Consider the following 25,707-nt stretch of genomic DNA (forward strand, 5'->3'; position numbering starts at 1 on the left):
ATATATGTATTGATTTTACATTTCTACTGTTTTAAAGACTTATCCGCATCAACACTAGTAGTATAGATTAAATTCTTAAAAAGTAGCTATTTAGAATACCATATCCAAGCACGGGGAGGAAAAAAGGAGACCAAGCAGAATACTCAGAGATGTTCTAGTCCAGAAATTTCCCAGGGTATATCCATCTGACTGGGTGTTAGTCTAAATAAGATTTCTGTAGTCAAACAACAAACACTGCTAAGATAAAATTAAATAATTCTCTTGTTGTAGGACTTCACCGAGCCTTTAATGTACTGTTCTAGTCATTTCCCAATTTTAACTGAGGATTTTCCCCCCCCAAAGAACATCTCATAGGACCGGTGTTTCACAGACTACATCTTGGACAACACTGATAATCTAAATACATTTGTAAACTGAGTTCTGAAGAACAAGTAACTTGCTCAAAGCCACATAGCGAATGACAGAAGAGCTGAAATGTGAACACAGGTCATCTGTCTGTGATCTGGTGATCTCACTGAATCTGCTTTCTAAGAATCTCCAACCCTTTGTAATTAGATCAATAAACACACTTTGCTTAATATAAAGAATAATAGCTATAATTTTATTAACACTTTCTAAATCAGATTATGCCCCCAAATATACAAAATGGCTGGTTTACCAAAAAAATAAAATAAAGGTTAGTTCAGTATTGCTGACGAAGTATCAAAACCAGTATTTCAGAGCTTAGAGCATGATCCAGCAATATGAAAACTGCCTGAAATTATGCTAATGTTAAGTGACGTGGAATGGTGATGATTGCAACCTTATGAGGTAAAACGTTACTCACTGTCAGGAAAATCACAGGACTATGAATCTTCTACTCTAGTATAGTCATCTCTGGGATGAAACTGCACAGGAATCTAACCATAAGCGTGGACAAAGGAAATACCAAATAACTAAAAGAGTTGCCAGGAGTTGGTACATAATTAATAAAGCAGAAAAACTTGCCTATTTTTCCTGGCTAGATCCAAGTTCCCTATAAATACTTCGGGGCCTTAAGGTTTATCTATGATTTTCCATTCCGACTGGACAAGTAGAACAGCTTTTGACAGCAAGAATAGTAAGAGTAAACCATAACTGAACCATCCACAGACAGCAACTGGCTTGTCAGGATACTAAACAAAGCTACTATATGCCAGGCAGTGTGCTAGGCACCTGCGTATCTCTGTCCCATTTAGCCATTAAAATTTAAGAAAAAGGTGGAACATTTATAGAAGACACAGAAGTGAACACAACTAAAGTGATCAGTAAAACCGGTAAGAATCGCCAAACGGACTTACCTGAGCAAAACACTCCATAGACCCAATCAGGAAAATCAAGTCTTTCACCAGGTCTGATACCCTCATCCGAAACTCTCCAAAGTCATCAGTCTCCTCAGGAACCCCCTCCTGAAATTTCAAGTCAGATAACAAATTTCTTTTAAACTTATCACTAAGGCTTTCACTGACCTCTATAATATCAAGAATAAAGAGAAAGTCATTAAACAGTTCAGTCCCAATGAACACGAGGTAAGTTGCCTAAATCAAAGGGTATTTTACTGTACAGGGTCTCCTGAACTATTAGGTATGTCAAGTCGATACAACCTATCCTCTACCTTTACTATGAGAAACTGTTCTTCCTTCCCCACTCCCCCCAACCCCCCGATTTCCAAGCCACACCTTGCTCTCTTGTTGAAAAAATCTGAATGGTCAGGGTGGGAAGTGACCTGGAAGAGGTGGTAATTTAAGAGTTTTAAGTTTACCTTATTTTTAGTACTGAATAAGCCCCTGAAGCTTCATGGTTCAGGATTTACCAGAATCCGTCATTACCACAACAACTAGATGCAGAATAGAGTTTTAGACTTTAAAAAGAATTTTAAATAGGCAGACAGATATATAATAAAACATAAAACAAGTATAGTAAAATATTAATGGAAGAATTTAGGTAGTAGGTATATAGATATTCACTATAAAATTCTCATCTTTGCCAAATATTTGAAAATTTTCATTAAAAAAATATAGAAATCAGGGGTGCCTGGGTGGCTTAGTCATTAAGCATCTGCCTTCGGCTCAGGTCATGATCCCAGGGTCCTGGGATCCAGCCCAGCATCGGGCTCCCTGCTCAGCTGGAAGCCTGCTTCTCCCTCTCCCACTCCCCCTGCTGGTATTCCCTCTCTTGCTGTGTCTCTCTCTCTCCCCGTCCAATAAATAAATAACATCTTAAAAAAAAAAGAGAGAGAGATCATTTATAGTTCATACTTCCAATTGGGAGATGGTTAAGGGCATATATGAGAAGCTTTATCCATGACTATCTGGAAAAAAAAGCCCTAAATACTGTTGAGAACTGCTGATCTAGTCCAACATCCTTGCTTTAAGATGAAGAAATTAAAGTCAGAGAATGAGGAGGAAATGATGGATCTCTTGAGATAAGGAATTATAAAGCACTCCACAAATTATAAAAGGACTATATAAGCACAAGTATAAGGAATTGCTGCAAGGGAAACGATGCCAGGGAACTAGCAAAAGAAAGAACGGGATCAAGCAAGTAGAGCCAATTGAAACCAGAGGCCCTGCTTTTATTTACACATCAGGCTTCCATGTAAAAAGTAGCTGAAGACAGAGTTTCTTAAACAAAAAAAATAAAGGTTGAAAACCACTAGACTAGATCATCACTAAGATTCTTAAAAGATGCAAAATACCATGACTCAAACAACGTTAACATTAAAATGAAGAGGACAAAGACAGTTATAGTTTTCATGTCAGATCTAATTGTGAGCAATGAGAAAAAACTCTCTTCGAGTCCTGGGTTGAAGGACAGGAATTAAACCAACTAACTAACCAACCAAATGGATGAAATAAATGCTGTAAGATTTAAGAGACAAAGCAAAGAATGGAGGTTAAAGAGTTTTCCAATTGACTATTTTACAGTATTTCTAGTATATATTCTTCTTTTTTTTTTTTTTTTAAAGATTTTATTTATTTATTCGACAGAGATAGAGACAGCCAGTGAGAGAGAGAACACAAGCAGGGGGAGTGGGAGAGGAAGAAGCAGGCTCATAGGAAGAGCCTGATGTGGGGCTCGAACCCATAATGCCGGGATCACGCCCTGAGCCGAAGGCAGACGCCTAACCGCTGTGCCACCCAGGCGCCCCTAGTATATATTCTTCTAAGCATATTTCTTCTATATTTCTTCTATATTTTCTTATAAGTTACAAAATCAGTATAAATAGAAAGAAATATGTGTACTGTGTGTGTATGGGGAGGGAAATCATATGTAATTCACTACAACCTCACGCAAATACTTCACTTTTGTGTTAGTTTTAATCCAACTACATGTATATATTATTAAAAATATAGCATATAAAATTTTACATTGATTTTTTTCATTTAGCAAACCAATTACTGCTATTTCAATAGTCATTATTTAGCAAATGGTCCATCAAGCTGCAACATCATAATTTATATAACTCTTCTTATATTGTTGTACATGAGTTTACCATTTTTTTACTTTACAGATTTATATATAAAATAGCCATTTTTTTTCCTTCAGCAGAATTATTTATTTTATTTTTTTATTTTTTAAAGATTTTATTTATTTATTTAACACAGATAGAGACAGCCAGCGAGAGAGGGAACACAAGCAGGGGAGTGGAAGAGGAAGGAGCAGGCTCATAGCGGAGGAGCCTGATGCGGGGCTCGATCCCATAACGCTGGTATCACACCCTGAGCCGAAGGCAGATGCCCAACCGTTGTGCCACCCAGGCGCCCCTCCTTCAGCAGAATTATTTAAAGTAAATTTCCAGGAGAAGAACTACTGGCTCAGCAGAACTTATTTCTTTCTATATAAGCCTTATATTCACTTTTCATTATACTGGTATTGATTTCTTTAGTCTACGCTACAGAGTGACAGAAAACCTGCAGATTCCATTAGCTTTATTTTCTTATCTTTTTAGTTCATTTTCAAATTAGCACTGAAAAGAGTAGGAAATTAAGATCTGAAGAACTGGAGAAGGGAACTCACATGGTCTGGTTCTAGCTGGCAGTGTCGAGCCAAGGCATGAAGCAGCCTCTGAATGTACGCTTTGAAGATTCCATGAATAACTTCATCATTAGTTTTGTACAAATGCTCCCCGAGTCGGTACCAAAAGTTAAAGGAAATTTCTACTACCTGTCAAATTAAAAGAGAGAAAAAGAAAAGAAGGTTTACTTGAATCAGGAAAGGAATGGAATATGAAGACAGTTTTATTACTAGAACCACATAGGAAAGAAGATATAATCTAATATAATACGAGTAGAACTAGTTAAGGAGCCACCTGTTCTCTAGCAGATTTATTATCCTCCCAAACTATCTTCCCATGATAGGTCCCAAACTCCATTTACAATAATTGCGTATACAGTCCCTCTATAGCTGATAACTTCCCAACAGTAAAATGGATTCTGAATTTAGAGAAATAGATACAGAAATGGAAGTCTCTTTTAAATATTTTTTCTCAAATCTAAAATCATCTCATGTTTGAGATTAAAACACCTCTTCACAGGGGCGCCTGGGTGGCTCAGCTAGTTAAGCATCTGCCTTTGGCTCAGGTCATGATCCCAGGGTCCTGAGACAGAGCCCCACACTGGGCTCCCTGCTCAGCAGGGTGTCTGCTTCTCCCTTTGCCCCCCACTCATGCTTGTGCCCGCACTCTAAGATAAACAAAATCTTTAAAAAAGAAAAGAAAAAAACCCACCTCTTGACAGACAAACCATCTTCAAATCCCTGAACATACCAACCTTCTGTCATTTTTACTCACCTACTTTCCTGAGCAGGACTGAAAGGAAAGAAAAAGTCTGGGACTTTATCCACAGCTTATCTTACCTATGTGGCACTATAAACAGACCTATTTAAAACAATATCCAATTTGGGAGTTCTTTCTCACTTCTTATACTATGAAGAGGAGGTAACACTTCTTGAATAAACAAGATTTTAAAAAACCTAGCCAACTCTTTAAGAGGCAGGGTGTTGTAGGGATTTTGGAATGGAGACGACTTTTAAATCCTTTCAATCCCTTTCTCATTCCCACTCACAATTTGGAGAAAAAATTTTGGATGTTAAGACTTGTACAGTTAAGATTTTATGTGGTTTTGTTTTATATTTAGCTGTAGAACTCTAAGAAGAATAACAGGACCTACAGAGGAGGCTTGGTTAAAAGGTAGTAAGCTTTCTTCCCAACGGGTTCCCTGAGGTGCCTACAGCAGTCAGCTCAGCTAACGTGGCAAGAAAATAGAGAAGGATTCAAAGCAGAAACCCAAATATAATTTAAAAAGAAAAAAGTCTAATACAAAGGAAACCACATCACACTCATCAAAAATAAGACTATAGTTTCCCACAAATAAAAAGCTAGACAGGTGGCAATAGAATAAAGCTAACATGCAACATACAACTCGGAGAAAAATGGGTTTAGCACAATTGAAACACTACCTCATACTGAGGATGTCCTGCACAAATAAGCAGCAGTTCCAGAGTTCGTAGGTCGCCAAGACCTTGGCCTGGAGTACAAACAATTTTTTCAAGAAAAGTTTCACATAGTTCAGTGAAAATACGGCAGTAATTCAGAACTCTGCAGATGAAAGAGTAATGAGAGCACCAAGTCAGAAATCTGTATATTATACGTACATACTCACATAGTTAATTAAATAAATGAAAGGATCTTCGGCCTAAGGGACATGTAGTGATTATTAGCCATGCTGTAACAAAAGCTCCGTAACAGCCACCTTTCTTTATCATATATTTTTATACATATAAGCAAATGACTCATAAGTCAGTTCAATTCTCAATTACTAAAACATTTGAATAAAATCCTTATCAAATCACACTTGATACTCCAAAGTTCATCCCTAATTCTTAGAGCCTTATCCTTTGTGAGTGGAAAAAATTACTACTTTCCATGCTTCCAACCTCTCCTTCTGCATCCAATTTGCCACTCTAGGTTCAGTTGAGACTAGCAGAGCATCTTTAGGGTGTGGTGTCTATGTTTGCACAGAGTCATGAAAAAATCACGAAGGATGGAACCCAGGGCTACTGCCTTAAATAATCACTCACTTGTCTAAATCTTCACGTGCCACAGCCATATGATAAGCGGTCTCCAAAGTTAGGACTCCTTGAAAAAGCTGCATGGCTAATGGCAAGTTAGTCTCCACATTCTCAATGGCATAGAGAGCTGAGCACACACAATCTGAAGCAGCTTCGTGTAGGTTGGATGAGGTCTTATCCTGTTGCTGGGAGATGACAGGAATAGGGAAGTAAGATGTATAATCATTAAGCTGTAATCCAAGTACTAGCAGAACAATGACAGCCTGTTTCTGAACATGTACTTTCAATGCGTAACGGCCTTAACAGTGATGGCCTTCAACCAGACAATATTCATCAATCTTCCGTCTTATTTCTATTTCCCTATACGCCAAACAAATTAGCCTTTTTGTACCCCAATCACAGTCACATGACTTCTAAAATTCCATGCTTCCCCCCTCCCAATATCAGCCCCTTCAAATGTAATACCATGTGTTCCCTACCGTGTTTTAGTCTGTGGAAATCTTTTCCATCCTTTCTCTGATACTCAAGTACTATTTAAAATGAAAGGGTCCGGGGTGCCTGGGTGGCTCAGTCAGTTAGGTGCCCAACTCTTGGTTTCAGCTCAGGTCATGATCTCATGGGTTGTGGGACTGAGCCCCACGTTGGGCTCCACACTCAGCGCAGAGTCTGCTTGGGATTCTTTCCCGCTCCCTCCCCCTCTGCTCCTCCCCCCACTTGCACACACTCTCCCTAAAATAAATAAATAAGACCTTTTTAAAAAATAAAAAATTAAATAAAATGAAAGGGTCCAACAAGTCTCAAATACCCATACCTACCTAACACATCATCTTAATATTTCAGAATACCAAGGTTCAACAGAGGTTCCTAAAGCTTCTGGGGATGAGAGAAGGTAACTTTGAAAGGAGCAAAAATCAGTTATTTAGTTTCTCACTAGCAATGATGCCTGCCAGTACACAAGAGAGAAAGGCCTTGGAAATCCTGAAGGAAAAGAATATTGAACCGAGAACTCTACACCTTGTTAAACCACCAATCAAGAATAGAAGCAAAATAAAAATATTTCTCAGGAATGCAAAAACTCAAAATTTACTTCCCACATATCTTTCTGAGGAAGGAATCTGAGGATGTTCAAAAAACAATTAATCCAATCCAGAAGCACAGTAAAGAGAAGTTCCAGAACGACAGCTGGGAAGTAGATCTAAAAAACGATTGGTACAAATTAGAGTAGATCAGAGGGTTCAAAGAGTAAGACCTCTAGGGTTTCTATTTAGAAGAGTACAGTTGAGAGGATGGATAAATTTAGTGAAGGCATATTAGTCTTTTATGAATAATAAAAACAAGGACATTTAGAATCTCCAGGGCGGGGAAGGAGCTATACAAGCAGGGTTGGGAGAGCACAAAGACAGATGCACATTATTCATTAGCTTATTCTTAGGTTGAGAGGTGGATTCAAAAATATTTATTATTATTATTACTACTGTGTTTTAAAAGTTAACTAAATGTTCAAATTTATTCCTTTCTCTATATATCCAGCATTACATTTGTAAAAGCTTTAAAAAAAAGAACTATGGGAGAAAAGGCTGTATCTGTAATAAAGTTGTGGTCCAAACATAAAGCAAATTAAAATAATGGCATGCTTTTGAACCACTGAATGAATGTAAGAATGAGAATGTATTGTTGACTCTGACTCTAAAACCACTCTTCCTTTAAGTGGCAGAGGGGTCCTGACACTGGATCAGTGAAGATAATATAATTCTGGCACACTACTTAGCTTGTTCCTTACCCCTATCTTAATTCCCAGAAGTAACCACTGTCTTGAGTTTGTATTCTAAACTGCCTTCCCTTCATACGTAATCAATCATTCATAAATTTTTAAAAAGACTTATTTATTTTAGGGAGAGAGAGAGCACATGAGCAGGAGGGGAGAGGGAGGGAGAGAATCTCAAGCAGATACCCCACTGAGCATAGAGCCCAATGCAGGGTTCAATCTCACAACCCTGAGATCACAACCTGAGCTGAAACCAAGAGTGGGCCTCTCAACTGACTGCACCACCCAGGTGCCCCTCATATTCATAAATTTTTAAACAAAAGTGAGTTATTAATTTATTTATACTGACTACTCTTCACACAATTTAGTGAGATGAGAACCAAAATTACCATCACTGAGGTAGGGCATCTACAGACATGGAGACAAAGACAATGACTAGCAAAACAATTATTAGCATCCTAACTGTCCTGAGTCTTAGCTCCTGATGCAAGAATGCAGCATAAATACACTAATGACAATGAAACACCAAAAATGTCTCCTTGGAGAATGTGCCTTTCTTTAACTCAAAGTGATATCAACCCATTATCATACTACCATCTTCTAAATAACAGTGCGCCAGCATATAACCAGTACACATCAGAGCTTCCATACTAATATGACTTCATGGAAGGAGACCATCCAGGAAAAGGGAACAAAGTCACTCCCATTTCCAAAGACCTGTTCAATATGTGCTTGAGACACTGCTATGTTTCTTGTTTTAGAAAGCAGTCTTATTCTATGCACTCACTTACTCCTATCTACCAAGACAAAAGGATGTATTACTAGGTATTATTATTTTAAAGTTTATGGAAAACATGCACAAGTCTATAAAAAGATATTACTACTTTTTATTCCATTAATCACAAAAGCCTCAAATCTACTCTGTACATACCCAGATGCTTAAGTGTCACAACTACAAAGATAATATTCTGATCTGTAACTGTCTCAAAGACCCAATGACCATTATGATTTTAAAACAAGAAAAACAACAACAACAATGGTTTTTTGTTACTTGTTTAATATGTAAGTCACTGATCTACATGGAAACTGCTTTCCTATTAAACCTAAGTACATTCTATTCTAAGTACTAATACTAATACCTTCATTTGGTACTTGGTATCAAGGAAGAGACATTGCTGCTTTCTCACTATACACCTTCCAATCACTGGAAATGTGAAAACACTGCTATGTTCCAGAAGGTTAGTTACTACCGTGACTACGTGGTAAAAATACTTTCATAAACAAAGCCACTACTTACCAAAACCTCGAAAAGGAGTGCTAGTAACTTATTGTTAGCCATGAAGTTACTGTCCAAAACTCCTAGGTTAAACCAACTTCCTAAACAGCGGAAGACCTTCATAAGCATTTTCTCATCTGTTCCTGCTTTTTCTACACAGGTCATCTGAAAAGAAGGAAAAAAAAGTTAAATAATGCCAAACTTTATATTTAAACCATTATTACAATCACCTCTCAGGTGTAATAATGAAAAGGAAAATAATACTAACAGCTAACAGTTAAAAGTGCTTTGCAATGCCAGATGGTGCTCTCAATACTCTTAATTCATTAACTCCCACTAAAACTACAGCCAGGTACTATCTCTACTTTCTCAACTGGGAAGCTGAAATACAGAGATCACAGACTTGCCCAAAGAGAGTTCTGTTTCAGAAATAATGGTTTCTTAGATTGCTCTTCTGCATTAACGTAATCTTATAAAAATTATCTTAAAATAATACTCATCTACACAGTTGATTTTATAGAATAAAAACAAGTTAGTCCTACTACTGTATATCCCCGTATGAAAAGCTGATGTTTCAGCTTCCGCACTTGAACACTCCAGCAAATACACCATTCCACAGAAAGTGACACTACTGTAAGTATGGTAGGTTGATAAAAGAGAGAAAATGAAAAGTCATACTAAAACTCACCACTGTTTCTCTTTGCAAACTATTTTTGTGATGTATTATTTTTTCCAAAGTAAAGTGTAATGCAACTTTTTCTGGATTAAAAAAAAATGTTTAAAAATAACTTTTACAAGCAATGGGTCAAACAGCATAATCGCCATGGGGTGTGGGAGGCATGTGGTAGGGTACAGAATCCCACAGTGGTCTAAATGTTGACTCTTGTACTTCTAGGTGGCCATGCTCCTTCTATATTTGCTGTATCAGGCAGTTATGATTACAGTCTTCTCAATTAGTTTGAATTATACTGAACTGAACTGAATTGAAATGAAAGAAGAGAAACAAGAATACTTCAAGTAAGTTCATGGCAACCACACACATACTTGAATCTTTGGAAGTTCTGGATGTAAAATCATTACACAATTGTTTGGCCTTTATACTTCCTGAATGACATTTCAATTTACTAAGACATGTTTACCAATGGAAGGACTTGACTGTACGTTCTAACTACTGACTCAAACTTAAGAACAGAATTTTGGAAAGAGCCTACATCTAAATTTAGCTGCTGTGAAGAGAAAAAATTCTGCTAATTAAATAAAACACGCACCATAAAGCTTCAGAGCTATGACAAAGTTAACTCTGGGTTCCTCTCTAAGAACTGTATTATTAAGAACTGTCTCTTAGAGCAAGGCCACAAAACTGAAACATAAATGCCAGAAGAGTTCACCAGCAAAAATACAGCAGAGGTAAATGAGAACTGATCTTGGATTAACAAAATGAAGAATAAATGAAGGGAGAAAAATATATCAGAGGACAGGCTCAGTTCAACTATAAGGGCAAGAAGAGTAATATTTAAGACTTTTAAAAGTTCAACACAATGATTAGGAATGGCTCCATTTGAATAGACCACAAAAGTATAATACTGACAAAATGGGATAGAACAGAATGAATAAGAGAATGTGGGGGAAACAATGAAAAAGGTTTAAGAGGCCTTTGGTACCTGGTATTATAGGCAGCCTATTTTCCCTGGCAATTCTGGACTACTTCATTTTCTGGGTTCTGTAACATGACAAGCTACATGACAGAACCACAGACCTTATTAAGTACCACAGGGACAAATTTTTCAGATTTCATTACAACAAATCAAGCTATTGCCTGTTGTCAACTATGAGGAAGTGTTAAGTCAAGCATATGCCTTGGGAGTCCAAGTGGCTGCTGCACTTGACCACTGTGTCAGTAACGATGCTTATGAGGACCGCAGTGTTGTCTGGATTCTTTTGGATTCACTTGAGTCCTTACAAAAAGAAAATAACAAGCTCAGATCCCTTAACTCAATTCAAGTCATAGTCTGAGAACCAAAGCTTCCACAACCACTCTAAATGAGGCTCTTATTTTGTGTAGTTCCAGGGCTGACATTCATACACATAATTTGTGTGGCTTGCTGAATTATAAACAACAGCCGAATTCACAATCTCACCACATTTCTCATGTGAAAGTTAAGAAATTGTATAACATGGAATTCTGAAACTTGGAAAAGAGACATCTGGTTGGACCTTAATGAAACAGATAATCTTGAACTCCCAAATTACTGAGTCTCCCTTACCAGCAGATGTAGTATGCCTTCCAGTGTCTGAGAATAGCCTTCTTCATTTGAAAGCCCTGTAATAACCTCATCTGAGACAGGTGCTTTCATAGGGGATCCCCATTCTCTTCAAGACCTACCACAACCATTGCCTGTGCTACCCATAAGTATGGTCAAATCTTAGCATGTTCCGGCGGGCGGTGGGGTGGTGGGGGGACAGGTATATACTTACATAGAGGAAATAACTTATTGAGAAAACTGTATTACTTTACTAACATGTATCTGAAGAAACCTGGGGAACATACATGGGAGTGATTCTAAGGGTATTAGACCAAGTGAGGCTGGAATATACCACTAACTTTAGCTAATTCCGCTGACATTAGTGTACTTCCTAGAGATTCTGGATTTAATGAGTATATGGCACCTCTGGAAGTACCCAGGAAAATCACAGTGCAAATATCTAGGACTTGGGAGCAAATCTATACCTTCTTCTGCAGGTGATTATTCTTTTGAGAAACAGCTTCTGGCTTGCTACTGAACCTTGGTAGAAACTGAACATCTATCCATAGGACATCAGGTGATCATGTGGCCTGAGCTTCTCATCATGAACTGAGTATTGTCTGAACTACCTAAACGTGGGCATGTAACAGCAACCTGTCATCAAACAGAAATGGAATACAAGACACGGAGTTCAAAAAGGTGTAAGTAAGGTGCATGACCAGGTAGGTCAGATTCCTTTGACACCAACTCTTCTTGCACTGACTCATCTCCCTCAGTCCATACCTACTGCCTGCTGCCTCCGGGATGTTCCTCACAACCTAGATAACTAAAGAAGAAATCTCAAGCCCAGATTACAGAATGATGTGCACAACATGCTGGTACCACCTGAAGGTGGACAGCTGCAGAATTACAGACCCATACAGGGTAGTGAGGGACAGTGAAGGACAGTGAAGGACAGTGGTTGTAGTGAAGAGACAGTGGTTGAAGGAAAATCCTAACAGGCAGAACTTCAAGCAATATAATTGGTTGTCCACCACGTATGGAGAGGGAGATGACAAAAAATATGGATCTATACTTATTTATTGACAATTTTCAATGATCTGGATGACCAGGGATTTGGAAGAAGCATGATCAAAAGGTTGGTGACAAGGAAGCCTGAGGCAGAAGTATGTATGACTGGTATACAAATAGACACAGACGGTGGAGAAATTTCTATCCTGTGTGAATACCCACCAAAAGGCATCCACTACAGAGGAATCTTTCAATTACAGATGGACAAAATGAGAAACTCTATGTCAGCCTCTTTTCCCAGCCACCTTGCTCAATAGGCTCATAAAGAAAGTGGGCACAGTAGCTGGGATAGAGGCTACAGTAGGACTAACATGGATTTCCACTAAGTTAAAACTACTGATGAGTGTCAAATCTGCCAACAGCAGAGACCAACACTGAGTCCCTAAAATGGCACCATCTACCACAGGGACCAGGTTAATCGATTACACTGAACTTCTACCACAAAGGAAGCAGAGATTTGTCTGGAAGGACAAGACTCACAGGAAGAGAGAGACTTACATGCTGGATATGGATTTGCCTTCCCTGCTTGCAGTGCTTCTGTCAGCACTGTATCAATCACTGACTCACAGAATGCCATACCCAACCATCATGGCATCCTATCTAATCAAGGAACTCATATCAGAGTAAGGGAAGTACAGTAATAAGCAACTTTGACCTCTGTTGGAGATTTTGGTCCCCAAGAAGGAATGCTCCTACCAGGAAATACAGACATGATTCCAGTAAACTGGAAGATAAGTCAACCACCTAGACAATTTGGGCTTCTTATGCCCCTGAATCAATAAGAAAAAAGAGAAGAGGGTGTTAATCTATAGGCTGGACTGACTGATCCCAATAACCAAGGAAAAACTGAGTTCCTCCTACACAATCGAAGCAAGGAGTTCTCAGTCTGGAACCGAAAGAATTTTCTAGAGAGCTTCTTAGTACTGCCAGGCTCAACAGAAGCAACAATAAAAAAAGACAGGATTATTGAGGGCTCAGACTCTTTGGGAATGAGGGTTTGGGTCACTTCACAGAGTAAAGGACCCCAACCAGCTGAGGTTCTAACCAAGGCAGGTGTCTTAGTCCATTCAGGCTGCTGTAACAGAATACAATAGGATGGGTGGCTTATAAACACCAGAAATTTATTTTTCACAGATTTAGAGGCTGGGAAGTTCAAGACCAAGGTACCCCCAGATCCAGTGTCTGGTGAGGACTGGCTTCCTGTTTCATAACCAAGGATCTTTTTTCTATGTTTATACATGACATAAGAGGGAAGGGAGCTTTCTGGGGTCTCTTTTATAAGCGCAGTAATCCCATTCATGAGGGTCCCATACTCATGACCTAATCACCTTCCAAAGGCCCCACCTCCTAACACTACCACATTAGGCACTAGGTTTCAACATATAAATATATAAATTTGGGGGGGGCACACATGCAAATATTCAGTCTATAGCAACACAAATTTTGGTGGGGGGAGAGGGGAGACACACATACAAATATTCAGTCTATAGCAGAAGGGGAAAGATGAAATGAGTTGTGCAAGAAAGCCATACATATCAATTACAGAACTCTTGTGACCAATACATATATGAGGGCTGTAGAAGCTTTACATATTTCCCATTTGCTTGTTATGCCATTGCACATTTTTTTCTTAAAGATTTTTATTTATTTGAGAGAGCACAAGAGAGAGAGAGCGAGTGCACACAAGCAGGGGAGAGGGGCAAAAGGAGAGGGAGAAGATGACTCCCCACTGAGCAGGGAGCCCAACGTGGGGCTCGATCCCAGGACTCTGAGATCATGACCTGAGCCGAAGGCAGACACTTAACCAACTGAGCCACCCAGGCGCCCCTGCACACGAGTTTAAATGTATGTAAAAGAGTTAACCAAACAGAAAGCTAAGTTAGTCAAATGGGAAGACTATGGCTGGTTATCGATGTATTGCCTCTCAGCACCAAATTCACCCTTTTAGACTACTCTGTAAAAATGGATCTGGGCCCTTTAAATACTTCTTCCTGTGCCAGGCAGCACTGACTTTTTGTCAGAAGGCCACTAGAGAAAAACAAGAGGAAAAGGATTCTGCTTCCCCTAGCTAGTGTGCTCACTTGGTAGCCCTCTACAGAATGTGCAGCTCCTCCAGCCCCAGACTCCTATTTCCTCTGGTGCCTGCCTCTTGCAGTGCACTGGCCACCAGTTTCCCCAGCATTTTCCCCACCCTCTCCAATGCATTTATAGCAAAGTGCTTCTGGCTCCTAAAGAATGTACAACTTCTCCAGCACCAGATTCAATGTGCTCAGCTTCTCCAGTGCCTGCAGTACATAGTGGCCAGCAGCTTCCTCCAGGATTCCCATACCAAGGTGGTTTTGTGGCAGAGACACCTTCCCTGAACAGCTTTCTTGGGGTTCCTAGAAGGCAGATTTCCAGCAAATTCAAAAAGACTAATTTTCAGCAGCATGGAGTGCCAAAAATGACTTCTCCACAATACTGTGCCTTCTCCAACAGGGTCTGGATCTCAGCCCTGGGAGGGGGTGAACTCCTCCTTCCTTGGAAACTCTATCTTAGCCTAGGGGTTAATGTCTGTTCCTTGTTTCTGTTTTATGCCTATGTTCTTCAGAGCTCTCTTTACTTCTTACTAGACAATCCCTCATCACTGTAACCTCCTGTTAGAATTAATCATTCTCTATATTAAACATTCCCACATACTACTATGTGGTTTCTCTCTTCTGACTAGACCCAGACTGATACTAAAAAGAACCAAGGATTCTAGATCTGGGACAAGGAGGTAACAAGGTGAGTATTAGTCATCTTTTTGTGTTAGGAAGGAGAGAAATGCTCCAGTGGCCAAAGTTATAATATTTTAAGCATCAAAAGAATGATTTTAGTTGAGACCCTGAATCATTGAAAATCCATGAGTCATTACACTCCATAAAGAGAATGTCAGAAAAAACTGGTAACACTTGAGGCAGGTTTAAAACAAAACCTTATTTTGCAAACAGGAAATTAAAAAAGAATTTAAGATTTATAGTGCCTTTCTAGTAGGAGAATGCCAGAATACTCATAAGAATGCCAACTAATATATACACAGAAAGAATGACAGAATTATTAAAATATTATTTTGCGAACCACAATGAAATTATTAAGACAATGATTACCAACTAGAATTTAAAATCTTTAGGCAAAGATTGATATGGAATTGAACATTTGTTATTTTACGAACTACCATCATACAAATTGCATTACAAGGAGGAAAACAAACTTTATAAATGGAAGAATCAGACTGTCATCATCCTAATCTAGTCAACCCTAACATCACTAATGGAACGTGCCACATGAAGTATCTATGATGTATTCCAGTCAAAAATGTTTACCCTTTTGGGGCATCGGGGTGGCTCAGTTGATTAAGTGTCCGACTCTTGATTTCGGCTCAGGTCATAATCTCAGGGTTGTGAGATCAAGTCTTGTGTCAGGTTTTGCACTAGGCATGGAGCCTGCTTAAGATTCTCTCTCCCCCACTGCCCCCCGCCTTAAAAATAAAAATATAAAAATTTAAAAATCTTTAACCTTTTAAAATCAATCATCAAGGCTTTCTTTCTCAACCAGGGCTCTGGAAAGAATTAAGTCTTACAGAAAATGATTTGGGTGACTGCTTTCTCCATTATCCTAAGGATAGTATACTCATACCATTATTAATGCGTAGAAGAGAATCTGTTCTATACAACAGATGCCTTAGGACATTAAGACTTAATTCTCTAGAGGAACCCCTACTGAGAAGGGCTGTTTTAGATACAACTTCCAGTTAAAGGAAGTACGGAGAATAGAAAAACAAACTAAATGAAACAAAGACAAGGCAACCAGAAAATCCAAAACGCAAGGTAAGTCTATAAAATAACTGGTCCAATCTCAACTCAAACAAATCAGTGTTGTTTTGAAAAGAAGGGGAAGGGGGACTGTGGTTAGGAATCGTAATAAACTGATACAAGGCACGGTTCTAGACTGGAGACTGATTTGGAAAAATGCTGTAAAGGATATTTTAGGATGAACCTGGGAAATGTGAAGATGGCCTGGGTATTTATTAGATGGATATAAAAATTTACTGAAATGGAAAGATGAAGCTGGATAACTGAAAAAGTAGACTGCAGGAGGATAGGTTAAAATATAATTTCATTTGTGTTTTAAAAATTTGTCATACGTTCATAGAGGATATGTACTAAAGGTTTAACAGTGTGATCTCCAGATAGTTTGAATGTAATCTGTCTGTATTTTCTAATTCTCAATAATACTATTTCTTTAAAATAAATGGTATTTGAAAAATACACGTAAAAGAATACGTTTCCAGTGAATTTCCAACACTGATCTGAACACAACTTGAAGTAAAAAATTTCTTTTTCAAATAAAAAGTTCTATGATGTTGCAAAAGTACTGAAACAAATCCCTGAAAAATAATCCATAAGCACATTATTGAAAAAATAGACCTAGACTCTAAAGACCTAAAAATGAGATGTGGGCTAGATAATTTAATAGCATCAAGTTCAAGAACAAGCAATATTTTCTTTAAAGGGCCAAAGAGTAAATACTTCAGATTTTATAGACTATATGTGGTCTCCGTGAAAATTACTCAACTCTACCACTTCAGCTCAGAATTACAGACGTACACAATATGTAACTGAATGGGCATGACTATGTTCCAGTAAAACTCTATTTACAAAAATAGATGACTAGCTCATAGACCATAAATCTACCCATCACTGGTCTACAGCATTAAAATGTCTACCTAGTCAAAAAGGACCTAATCACATATAACTCATTTTAAAAAGATGGTGCAGTATTACCTAATCTATAATTGTGATATTGCTCAAAGGTCAGTTAAGTCCTGAACCACCTCCCTATCAAAATCTCAACTGATCCTTAAAAGAGGATCCTTTCCTTAAGTAAATTTATACATCAGCATGGTCGTTTGTCAAGAGCCAACAGTTTCTAGCATGAAGTAGTAGAAAAGCAAGGGATATGTAATCAAAAGGCTGAGTTCAAATTCTGAATTAGCAGTTGTGTATAGTCTAAAGCCTCTATATCTCATTCATAAAATAGAAATGACATCACCTTCACAGCATTACTCAAAACCTCAAAAAGTATAGTTTCTGAATCTGAAAGTATTTAAAGTGTAAAGTGTTCTATAAATGCCACAGTATTATCATTGCCAATTTTTGCAAAGAAATCTGTATTTCACAATAATGTAACTGAATTAGAAAATAACCACCATGGCTTTTTGCCCCTACAGAGCAACTTAGTATTTCACACTTACTCACCAATAGAGACACCACTGTACTAGAGTAGAAGGCCAAATCTTCTATAATTTCTGTGCGCCGGTTAGCCCCGATTCGTAAAGAACGACTATGTACTTCTTCAGGTAACACGGTAAGGATCTCCAGTAGAAAAGGCAGAGAAGTTACATCATTGCTATATCTGGAAAAGGAAAGGGGAGAGATCGAAGTTGTTTAGAGTAAGAAAATACACAATCACATAAGATAACAACAGGCTTCTATACCAACAAAAGTAGCATTCTCACTACTGTTAAAGTGGAGGAAAAAAACAGGTAAATTTTTTTGGAAAGGTATCTGGAAATCAAAATTTCAACTTGCATCATCTTCGACTCATCAACTCCACTTCCAGAAATTTCTCTCTCAAAAAATCTCACATACACATGCAAAGTATACAAAAATATGCACTGCAATACTTTTTTTATAATAGCAAAAATATTGGGAAAATATAAAGGTCCACCATAATTAGGATTAAAAAGGTTATAGACGATTATACAATGAAACATACATAGCCATTATAATGAATGAAATATCTGTGTTCTAACATGACAAGATGTCCACAAGGTATTAAGTAAAAAAAAAAAAAAGTATGAAATATATTACATACGAATGAACAAATACACAGGTATATTAAAATATACATGCACTTATTTATTTTAAAATGCTTAAAGTCTGGAGGGCTATATAGTCAACCATTAATAGTGGTTACTTATGAAATACAGAAATAGGGAGAGAAAAAGGTTTTTACTTTGAAAGCTTCCACATTATTGGAATTTTTTTTCAAGGAACATGTGTTAATTTTCTTAATGAAATTTTCTTAAAAAAAATAAACTATCCAAATAAAGGCTTTAATGACACAATGTAGTTGGAGGTAAAAAGGACATCCACTTTGTTCAAATTAATACCCTAACCAAATGTCAAAATTCAAGCAAGTATTAAGATTATCTAGCCAAGACCATGAGGAAATGCTTTTATTCAAAGTAGCAGGCTCCGTGTATCTAAAAATCATACTGTCCCTTTGACAGGTATGAAACAAACCCCAATTAGTAAGAACTTTAGTTCATAATGACTTTTAATATAATCTTAAACATTCTGACAATGTTTTTGTAGAACTGCTGACATGTCAGTTAGTGGGAGTGATCCACAGGACAATGAAAGACTTTGCTGCAGTTAATTCAAGGGACATGTGTGTATAAATTATGAGGGCCTTTTATGTCCCACACGACACACTTCTATAATATTTAAATTTTAAATGATTCTCTTTTAATTTAACAAAAGTTAGTAATAAATAATTACTTGTTAAGAGTTTGGGGAAAATATTCCAAATGTCTAGCTAATGCTAACAAATTTCTCTTTGTAGGTTAATAGTAATTCCAAATGCTAGAATATAGTTAATATAAGTTACTTACTTTTCCACCAATGTTTGTACACATCCCTTCCAGGAAGGCATCTGTAGGGCAAGGTCTGCTATTGCTAAAGCCAGCTGAATAAGAAGAGAGATGAAATAAATGAATAGAATAGATGAACAGAAATAGGGTTACTATCAATATTAATTGGAGAGCAAAGAAACTGAATTTTTTCCAAACAATATGACAACAAAGACAGACAGCCCTCCTACCTCTCCTCACCTTCACAGCTACATATATAATGTAAACTCTTCTGGGCTAGCTACAAATTGCTAGGATTTAAAACTCAACCTCTAAAAATGAAAAACAAAACAATAACAAAAAGAAATCAGAAAGAACAGACTATAGATTTTCCTCAGAATATATCTATACTTACTTTTATTTGGCAATACCATAGAACTTCATGGACAGATAAATTATACTTTGCCAAAAGGCCAAAGCTACTGACAAAGTCAGCCCTTTGACACACTCATTAAGTACTGGAATGCCATTTCCCTTCTCTTTCCATTTCTCATCTTGAAGCCTTATGCAAAAGACTCCTTCCTCTTCAAGGGCACTTCTACACCAGGCAGAGAACATACGTGAGTATGTATTCACTGAAGCTTCCAGTTTTCCTTTCTAATGTATTTACCAGTCTAAGGGGGAAGGGCCAGATGCTTCACTATTTCATTCATGAGACTTTTACTAGCCAATTTGGTCCAGAAACGATCTTTTTTTAAGGCAAGTAGGCAGACCTCTGGCCCAGAACAGTACAGTATACAGTATTTTTATCATCTGCAATTTTAATAGGGCAGGGGGGCCACACATGCCTGCCTGTGAAAACCTATACACATGCCCCCGACTTCTGGTATTTAAATTGGTTTGAAATCAAATGAACTCTAATATTAACACAGAAGATTTACATTTACACTTAAGAAATACAGCAGTAAGTCTGTAATAAAGTTGTTAACATTACTTCACATGGCCTAGCAATGTTAATCAAAATTAATTTGATAAATCCAAATGGCCTTACAAATTTCCCTAATGAGAAGCACAGGATTTACCTGCGTTACAATGACAGGTGACAAGTCTTTCAAGTTCTGGATATGGGTTAGTAATGAGTCCCGTAAAGAGGCATGAGAGTCTGTGGGGAGCTCATAAAATGAGGTCTGAATCTTCATTTTCATGGTCTGTGCAGCAAAGTAGCATGATTCCACATCCTGTCGGATCTGTAACAATTGGTCTGAAATCTCCCATGCATGAACCTGGAAGCAGACCAGACAAAAATTTCTTAAATACCATTGTACTAAGTAATTTTAATGTTACACCTCAATACACATAAAGACGTATGTAGATCAAACTATAATAAACACCTGACAAGCTAAATTACCCACTAATTCAGGCAATACCTCAAACTATGTATTTATAGGCCCTGTTCAACATATTACCTAAATCCTTCCGACTCATTCTAGGAAGGCATGAGAGTTATCAATCAGATCAATAGATCTAATCTTGCTGATTAGAACCATTAATTGTGTAGGGGGGAGAGTATGAAGAAAAAAGCCCCAAAAGCTCCTACTAAAACTAAAATGTCACTGTATAACTTCCGACCCTATCTATAGGTTGGATGTTTCTCTTCCACTTAAAATAAATAAGCTTTCGTTCACTTTGAGAATTGAATCTGAGAACCATTTTAATGTATCTATAAATAGGTCTCAGTGGGCCTACATTTCAATCTTTAGTTCCGTTTAGCAGAAAAACCATCTCACTCCAAATGAATATTTCACATACTTCTATTATTTTCTAACATATTTATGTTTGGCAAAGTACTATATATACACAACACTAAAATCATTTTCACAGGAGAAAATAAACGCATCTATGGGAATAATAATGGAATGAAAGCATAGGATTTGGTTTCTAACAGCTAGTCACAGTTATAAGAGTTCTATTTTGAAAGATAACTTTGGGAACAAAGTTGTGCAGTACACAGCAACTAATTAACAACTGATTAATTTTAATCCAATTCTACCAAACTGCCTCTTCTTGGGAGAAGGCTAAAACAGGTTGGTAATAATGAACTGAAAAAATTTTTTCAATCTCAATTTAGAAGCAGAAGCAATTGTGGAAGGAGATGACACAGATTCACCTAGTCAATTTCTTATGAAGCTAGAGCACTTCACAAGTAATAATGATTCTTCAAGATCTTTCCAAAGAGAAACAGGTAGAATAAATGGCCTGTACAAGTTCCCAAAGTAAACTGAAAATAGAGACCCTGAAGTTCATTAGAGGTTTATTAACATAAAACTTACCTTTCAATCTAATAAGATGGTGGAAAATAAGCATAAAACATTGTCACACAAAAAATCTTCCAGCCACTTAAGTTTTTAGCTATTTAGTATCTAACCAGTAACTCAAGCACATCTGTAGTTTAATATGCCATCAAAATATATTTTGCTCAAACTGGTATTTTATAATCTAGTTTTTTGGTGGTTGTTTTTTTTAAAGTAAGCTCTATACCCAACGTGGGGCTTGAACTTAGGACCCTGAGATCACAGGTCGCATGCTCTACCAACTGAGCCAGCCAGGCGCCTCTCAAACTGTTATTTTAAAAAAAATAATAGCAAAAAGATTCTATGAAACCTTGGAAACTCCATAAATGCCCTCATAAAAACATAGCAGTTAACGAGCAAAACTAAAGCACTATGGGCATTTACAACAAAACCAGGTATTATCTAATTATGTCTAAGAACCCCAAAATTTAAGTGGTTGGGGACAAACCAGTGACATCTGTAAGACCTGTGTAGTTTCAGCTTCAGTAAAAGCAGAAGCAGAGGAAAACAACAGAATATCTAATGGATGTAAGGGCAGAGGAACACCAGAAGAGCCCAAAAGTATTCAATGGAAAGAACAGAGAGACAATTTGAGGACTGAAAATAGAAGAGGTTTTGTCTGATCTGAAAGGAGGTGAGTAGAAAAGGTTGAGTGGAAGAGGCCTACATAAAATCTAAGGAGATGGTACAGCCTAGCTTCTATAAATTCTTGAAATGGAAGGACAGGACTCCAAACTGAGGACAGAATCCTGTTTACAGAATCAAAATTATACAGGATAAGTAAAACAGAGACAAAGGAAGCAAAGGAGAAGGTAACGAAAGTAGGAAATCTTAGAGAAATCAAACCACATTTGTAAATAGTATCAGAAAACAACAGAAAAGGAAGTTCTTTTAAGATGAAAATACTCCCCTCAGCCATGCCTCCTAAAGTTCAGAAAGACTAATTTCACACACAAAAAAATAAGCAATTGAGGCCAAATGGCATATATAGCTATAGAGGGGGAAAGAAAATAATGAACGGAGTAACATCTCTATAAGAAAAGCAGGCCCAAAACATTTAAAAAACTAGTTTATCAGGGCACCTGGGTGGCTCAGTCATTAAGCCTTCGGCTCAGGGCGTGATCCCAGGGTCTCGGGATCGAGCCTCCCATCATGCTCCCTGCTCTGCTGGGAGCCTGCTTCTTCCTCTCCCACTCCCCCTACTTGTGTTCCCTCTCTTGCTGGCTGTCTCTCTCTCTGTCAAATAAATAAAATCTTAAAAACAAAACAAAACTAGTTTATAAGAAAAACACAGAGATACTGTATATCCATCTAAATAAATTGGGCATGATAACATTAAACAATTGCTGAATCTAAAACAAACAAACAAGTCTAAAGTACAAAGGACATAGAAGCCAACCCAAAAGAGCTCAATGGCCAAAGATAAAAAACCTAGTGTAAGAAAATGAATTATGATAGTATTGGATTATAAACTAAAAAATAAAGCAAATGCCCATGAGTCCATACTGTGAACAATGACCAAATAACTAACTGCAGAGAAGTTTTTTGTAAAATATACGAAATCATTTTTACAGAAAAATGCTTAGTTAATAAAGGTAAGAAGAAATGAGAAAAATAGACAATTACTATTTCAACACCACAGTAATAATTGCTACAGGCAATATTCATGGATAGGGGATAAAATTAGCAGGTGAACTTAAAAAAAACCAGGATTTATCAAAGTGATTCCCCAAAATATTTATTGGTCTAATACATGTCCACAAATTCTTGGACAATTACTGTGTAAGAACTCAGATTTCTCTCAAGCAGAGAAAGACAACTATCATATGATTTCTCTCATCTATGGAACATAAGAACTAGGATGATCAGTAGGGGAAGAAAGGAATAAAGAAAGGGGGGGTAATCAGAAGGGGGAATGAAACATGAGAGACTACGGACTATGAGAAACAAACTGAGGGCCACAGAGGGGAGGTGGGTGGGGGAATGGGATAGGCCGGTGATGGGTAGTAAGGAGGGCACGTATTGCATGGTGCACTGGGTGTTATACACAACTAATGAATCATCGAGCCTTACATCGGAAACCCGGGATGTACTGTATGGTGACTAACATAATATAATAAAAAATCATTATAAAAAAAAAAAAAAAAAGAACTCAGATTTCTCTACTGGAGAGACAATGTAAAGAGACCTAAGACTACAGGGAGAGCAAGAGGAGCACAGCTAAGTCCAGACTTCCAGCCATTTCTATCAGAGTGTCAGGCATGTAAATAAAGCCATCTTAGAACCTCCAGGCCAGCCCATCCACGAAACGTCATGGAGCAGAATATTATCATCCACAGAGCCCTGCTCGAATCTGTGACCTACAAAACTGTGAGATACAATGAAATGATTTTTGTTTTTGTTTTTTAATTTTTTTAAGTAGGCTCCACACCCAATGTGGGGCTTGAGCTCACAACCCTGAGATCAAGAGTCGCATGCTCTACTGGCTGAGCCAGCTAGGAGCCCCCGAAACAATTTTTGTTTTAAGTCACTAAGTTTTAAGGTAATTTGTTTCACAGTAGATCTTAAGAACAACCAACCAGGGGCACTTGGGTGGCGCAGTCATTAAGCGTCTGCCTTCGGCTCAGGGCGTGATCCCAGCATTCTGGGATCGAGCCCCACATCAGACTCCTCCACTAGGAGCCCGCTTCTCCCTCTCCCACTCCCCCTGCTTGTGTTCCCTCTCTCGCTGGCTGTCTCTGTCAAATAAATAAAATAAAATAAAATAAAATCTTTTAAAAAAAATAAAAAACAAAAAACAAAACAAAAAAAACCCCAAGCAACCAAATATTATGTGCATCCTGACAAAAGAACAGGATACCACAATGACAAGAGGATCAAACTTGTGTCTCATCAAACATCTGGATCCAGCTGGCAATTTGCAGGAAATACAGAGACTAGAGCTGCATCATAACTATGTAATCGGCAAAATCCTCAATGTAGAATAATAACTCAATAGGTCATATGACCCAGATTCCTCAACAGTTAATCTATAGAGAGAGAACCTACAGATTAAAAGACAATCAAAAGGCATATTTTTAAAAACAACAAGACTAAAAACTATAAAGAAACACAAAGAAAGGATTACTATGAAAGGACAGTGGTTACTTTTAGGGAGAGGGAAGCAGTTATGTCAAACAGAGCAAGGAAGACTTCGGGAATGGCCAGAAAAGTTCTCTTTCTTGATTTGGGTGGTAGCGATAAGGACACCCACATACAGTAATTAACCAAGTTATACATTTGTTCCATCCCATTTTCCAAATCTGTGTTTAAAAAACAAAAAAGAAGAACAGAACAACAAAAAACTCCAATACTGCTTGTTAAAACTGAACTAGCATAATGTCTTTCTCCCACGTGAAATCTGTCAACCTGCCAGGTCAGGACTCTGGTGAAAAAGTTCCTGACTGCACCATGCCAAGTTGTGCTTTAATCTGAATAGCAGAAACTAGCAAAAATTCCAATTGTATAATTCCAGGTTATCTATATTTCTGATTTAAATGTTTCTACCTCTTTAAAAGTAGAGATCTAGGGGCGCACCTGGGTGGCTCAGTTGGTTAAGCATGTGCCTTCAGCTCAGGTCACAATCCCAGGGTCCTGGGATTGAGCCCTGAAATCGGGCTCCCTGCTCAGCAGGGAGTCAGCTTCTCCCTCACTCTCTCCCACTATGTGCACACCCCCCAAAATAAATAAAGAAATCTTTAAAAAATAAAAATAAAATTAGAGATCTCAAAAAGGAAAGACAGACCAAAAGTCAAAACAAAAGCCCATTTCCTTCTGGACTGTTAAACTTGAGGGTGGGGATGCAAAGATTTATTTTTTATTTTAGATTTTTAAAAAAGTAATCTCTACACCCAATGTAGGGCTCAAACTCACAAACCAAAGATCAAGAGTCACATACTCTTCTGACTGAGACAGCCAGGTGCCCCAAAAGTAACACATTCTTAAAACAAACAATAAAACAAGGGAAACTGAAAATATCTTAACATAAACAAAAATGGAAACACAATAAACCAAAGTTTATGAGATGCAGCAAAAGCAGCATTTAGAGGGAAATGCATAGCCATACACATTTATGTTAAAAAAAAAATCTCAGATCAACAACCTAACTTTATGCCTTAAGGAAGCAGAAAAAGAACAAACTAAACTGAAAGCTAGCATAAGGAAGAAAACAATAAAAACTGGAGCAAAGATAAATAAAATAGAGAACAGAAAAA

The 25,707-nt window shown here is 37.6% G+C and overlaps 1 protein-coding gene across 5 annotated transcripts in view; it reads right to left on the reverse strand.

Annotated features, from left to right (window-relative positions):
* Positions 1–25,707, reverse strand: part of TNPO3 (transportin 3) — a 111,207-nt gene that overhangs the window by 33,012 nt on the left and 52,488 nt on the right. For all 5 annotated transcript variants that reach the window (XM_044388160.3, XM_044388156.3, XM_048212782.2 and 2 more), the window contains 8 exons: positions 20,186–20,386; positions 19,146–19,219; positions 17,725–17,881; positions 9,153–9,296; positions 6,100–6,275; positions 5,479–5,617; positions 4,039–4,185; positions 1,320–1,427 (listed from right to left, as the gene is read on the reverse strand). In XM_044388160.3, coding sequence (XP_044244095.1) covers positions 1,320–1,427; positions 4,039–4,185; positions 5,479–5,617; positions 6,100–6,275; positions 9,153–9,296; positions 17,725–17,881; positions 19,146–19,219; positions 20,186–20,386 — 1,146 coding nt within the window. The remainder of the gene's footprint in view (positions 1–1,319; positions 1,428–4,038; positions 4,186–5,478; positions 5,618–6,099; positions 6,276–9,152; positions 9,297–17,724; positions 17,882–19,145; positions 19,220–20,185; positions 20,387–25,707) is intronic.

This window comes from Ursus arctos, unplaced genomic scaffold (assembly GCF_023065955.2).
Source record: "Ursus arctos isolate Adak ecotype North America unplaced genomic scaffold, UrsArc2.0 scaffold_3, whole genome shotgun sequence".
Lineage (NCBI taxonomy): Eukaryota > Metazoa > Chordata > Mammalia > Carnivora > Ursidae > Ursus > Ursus arctos.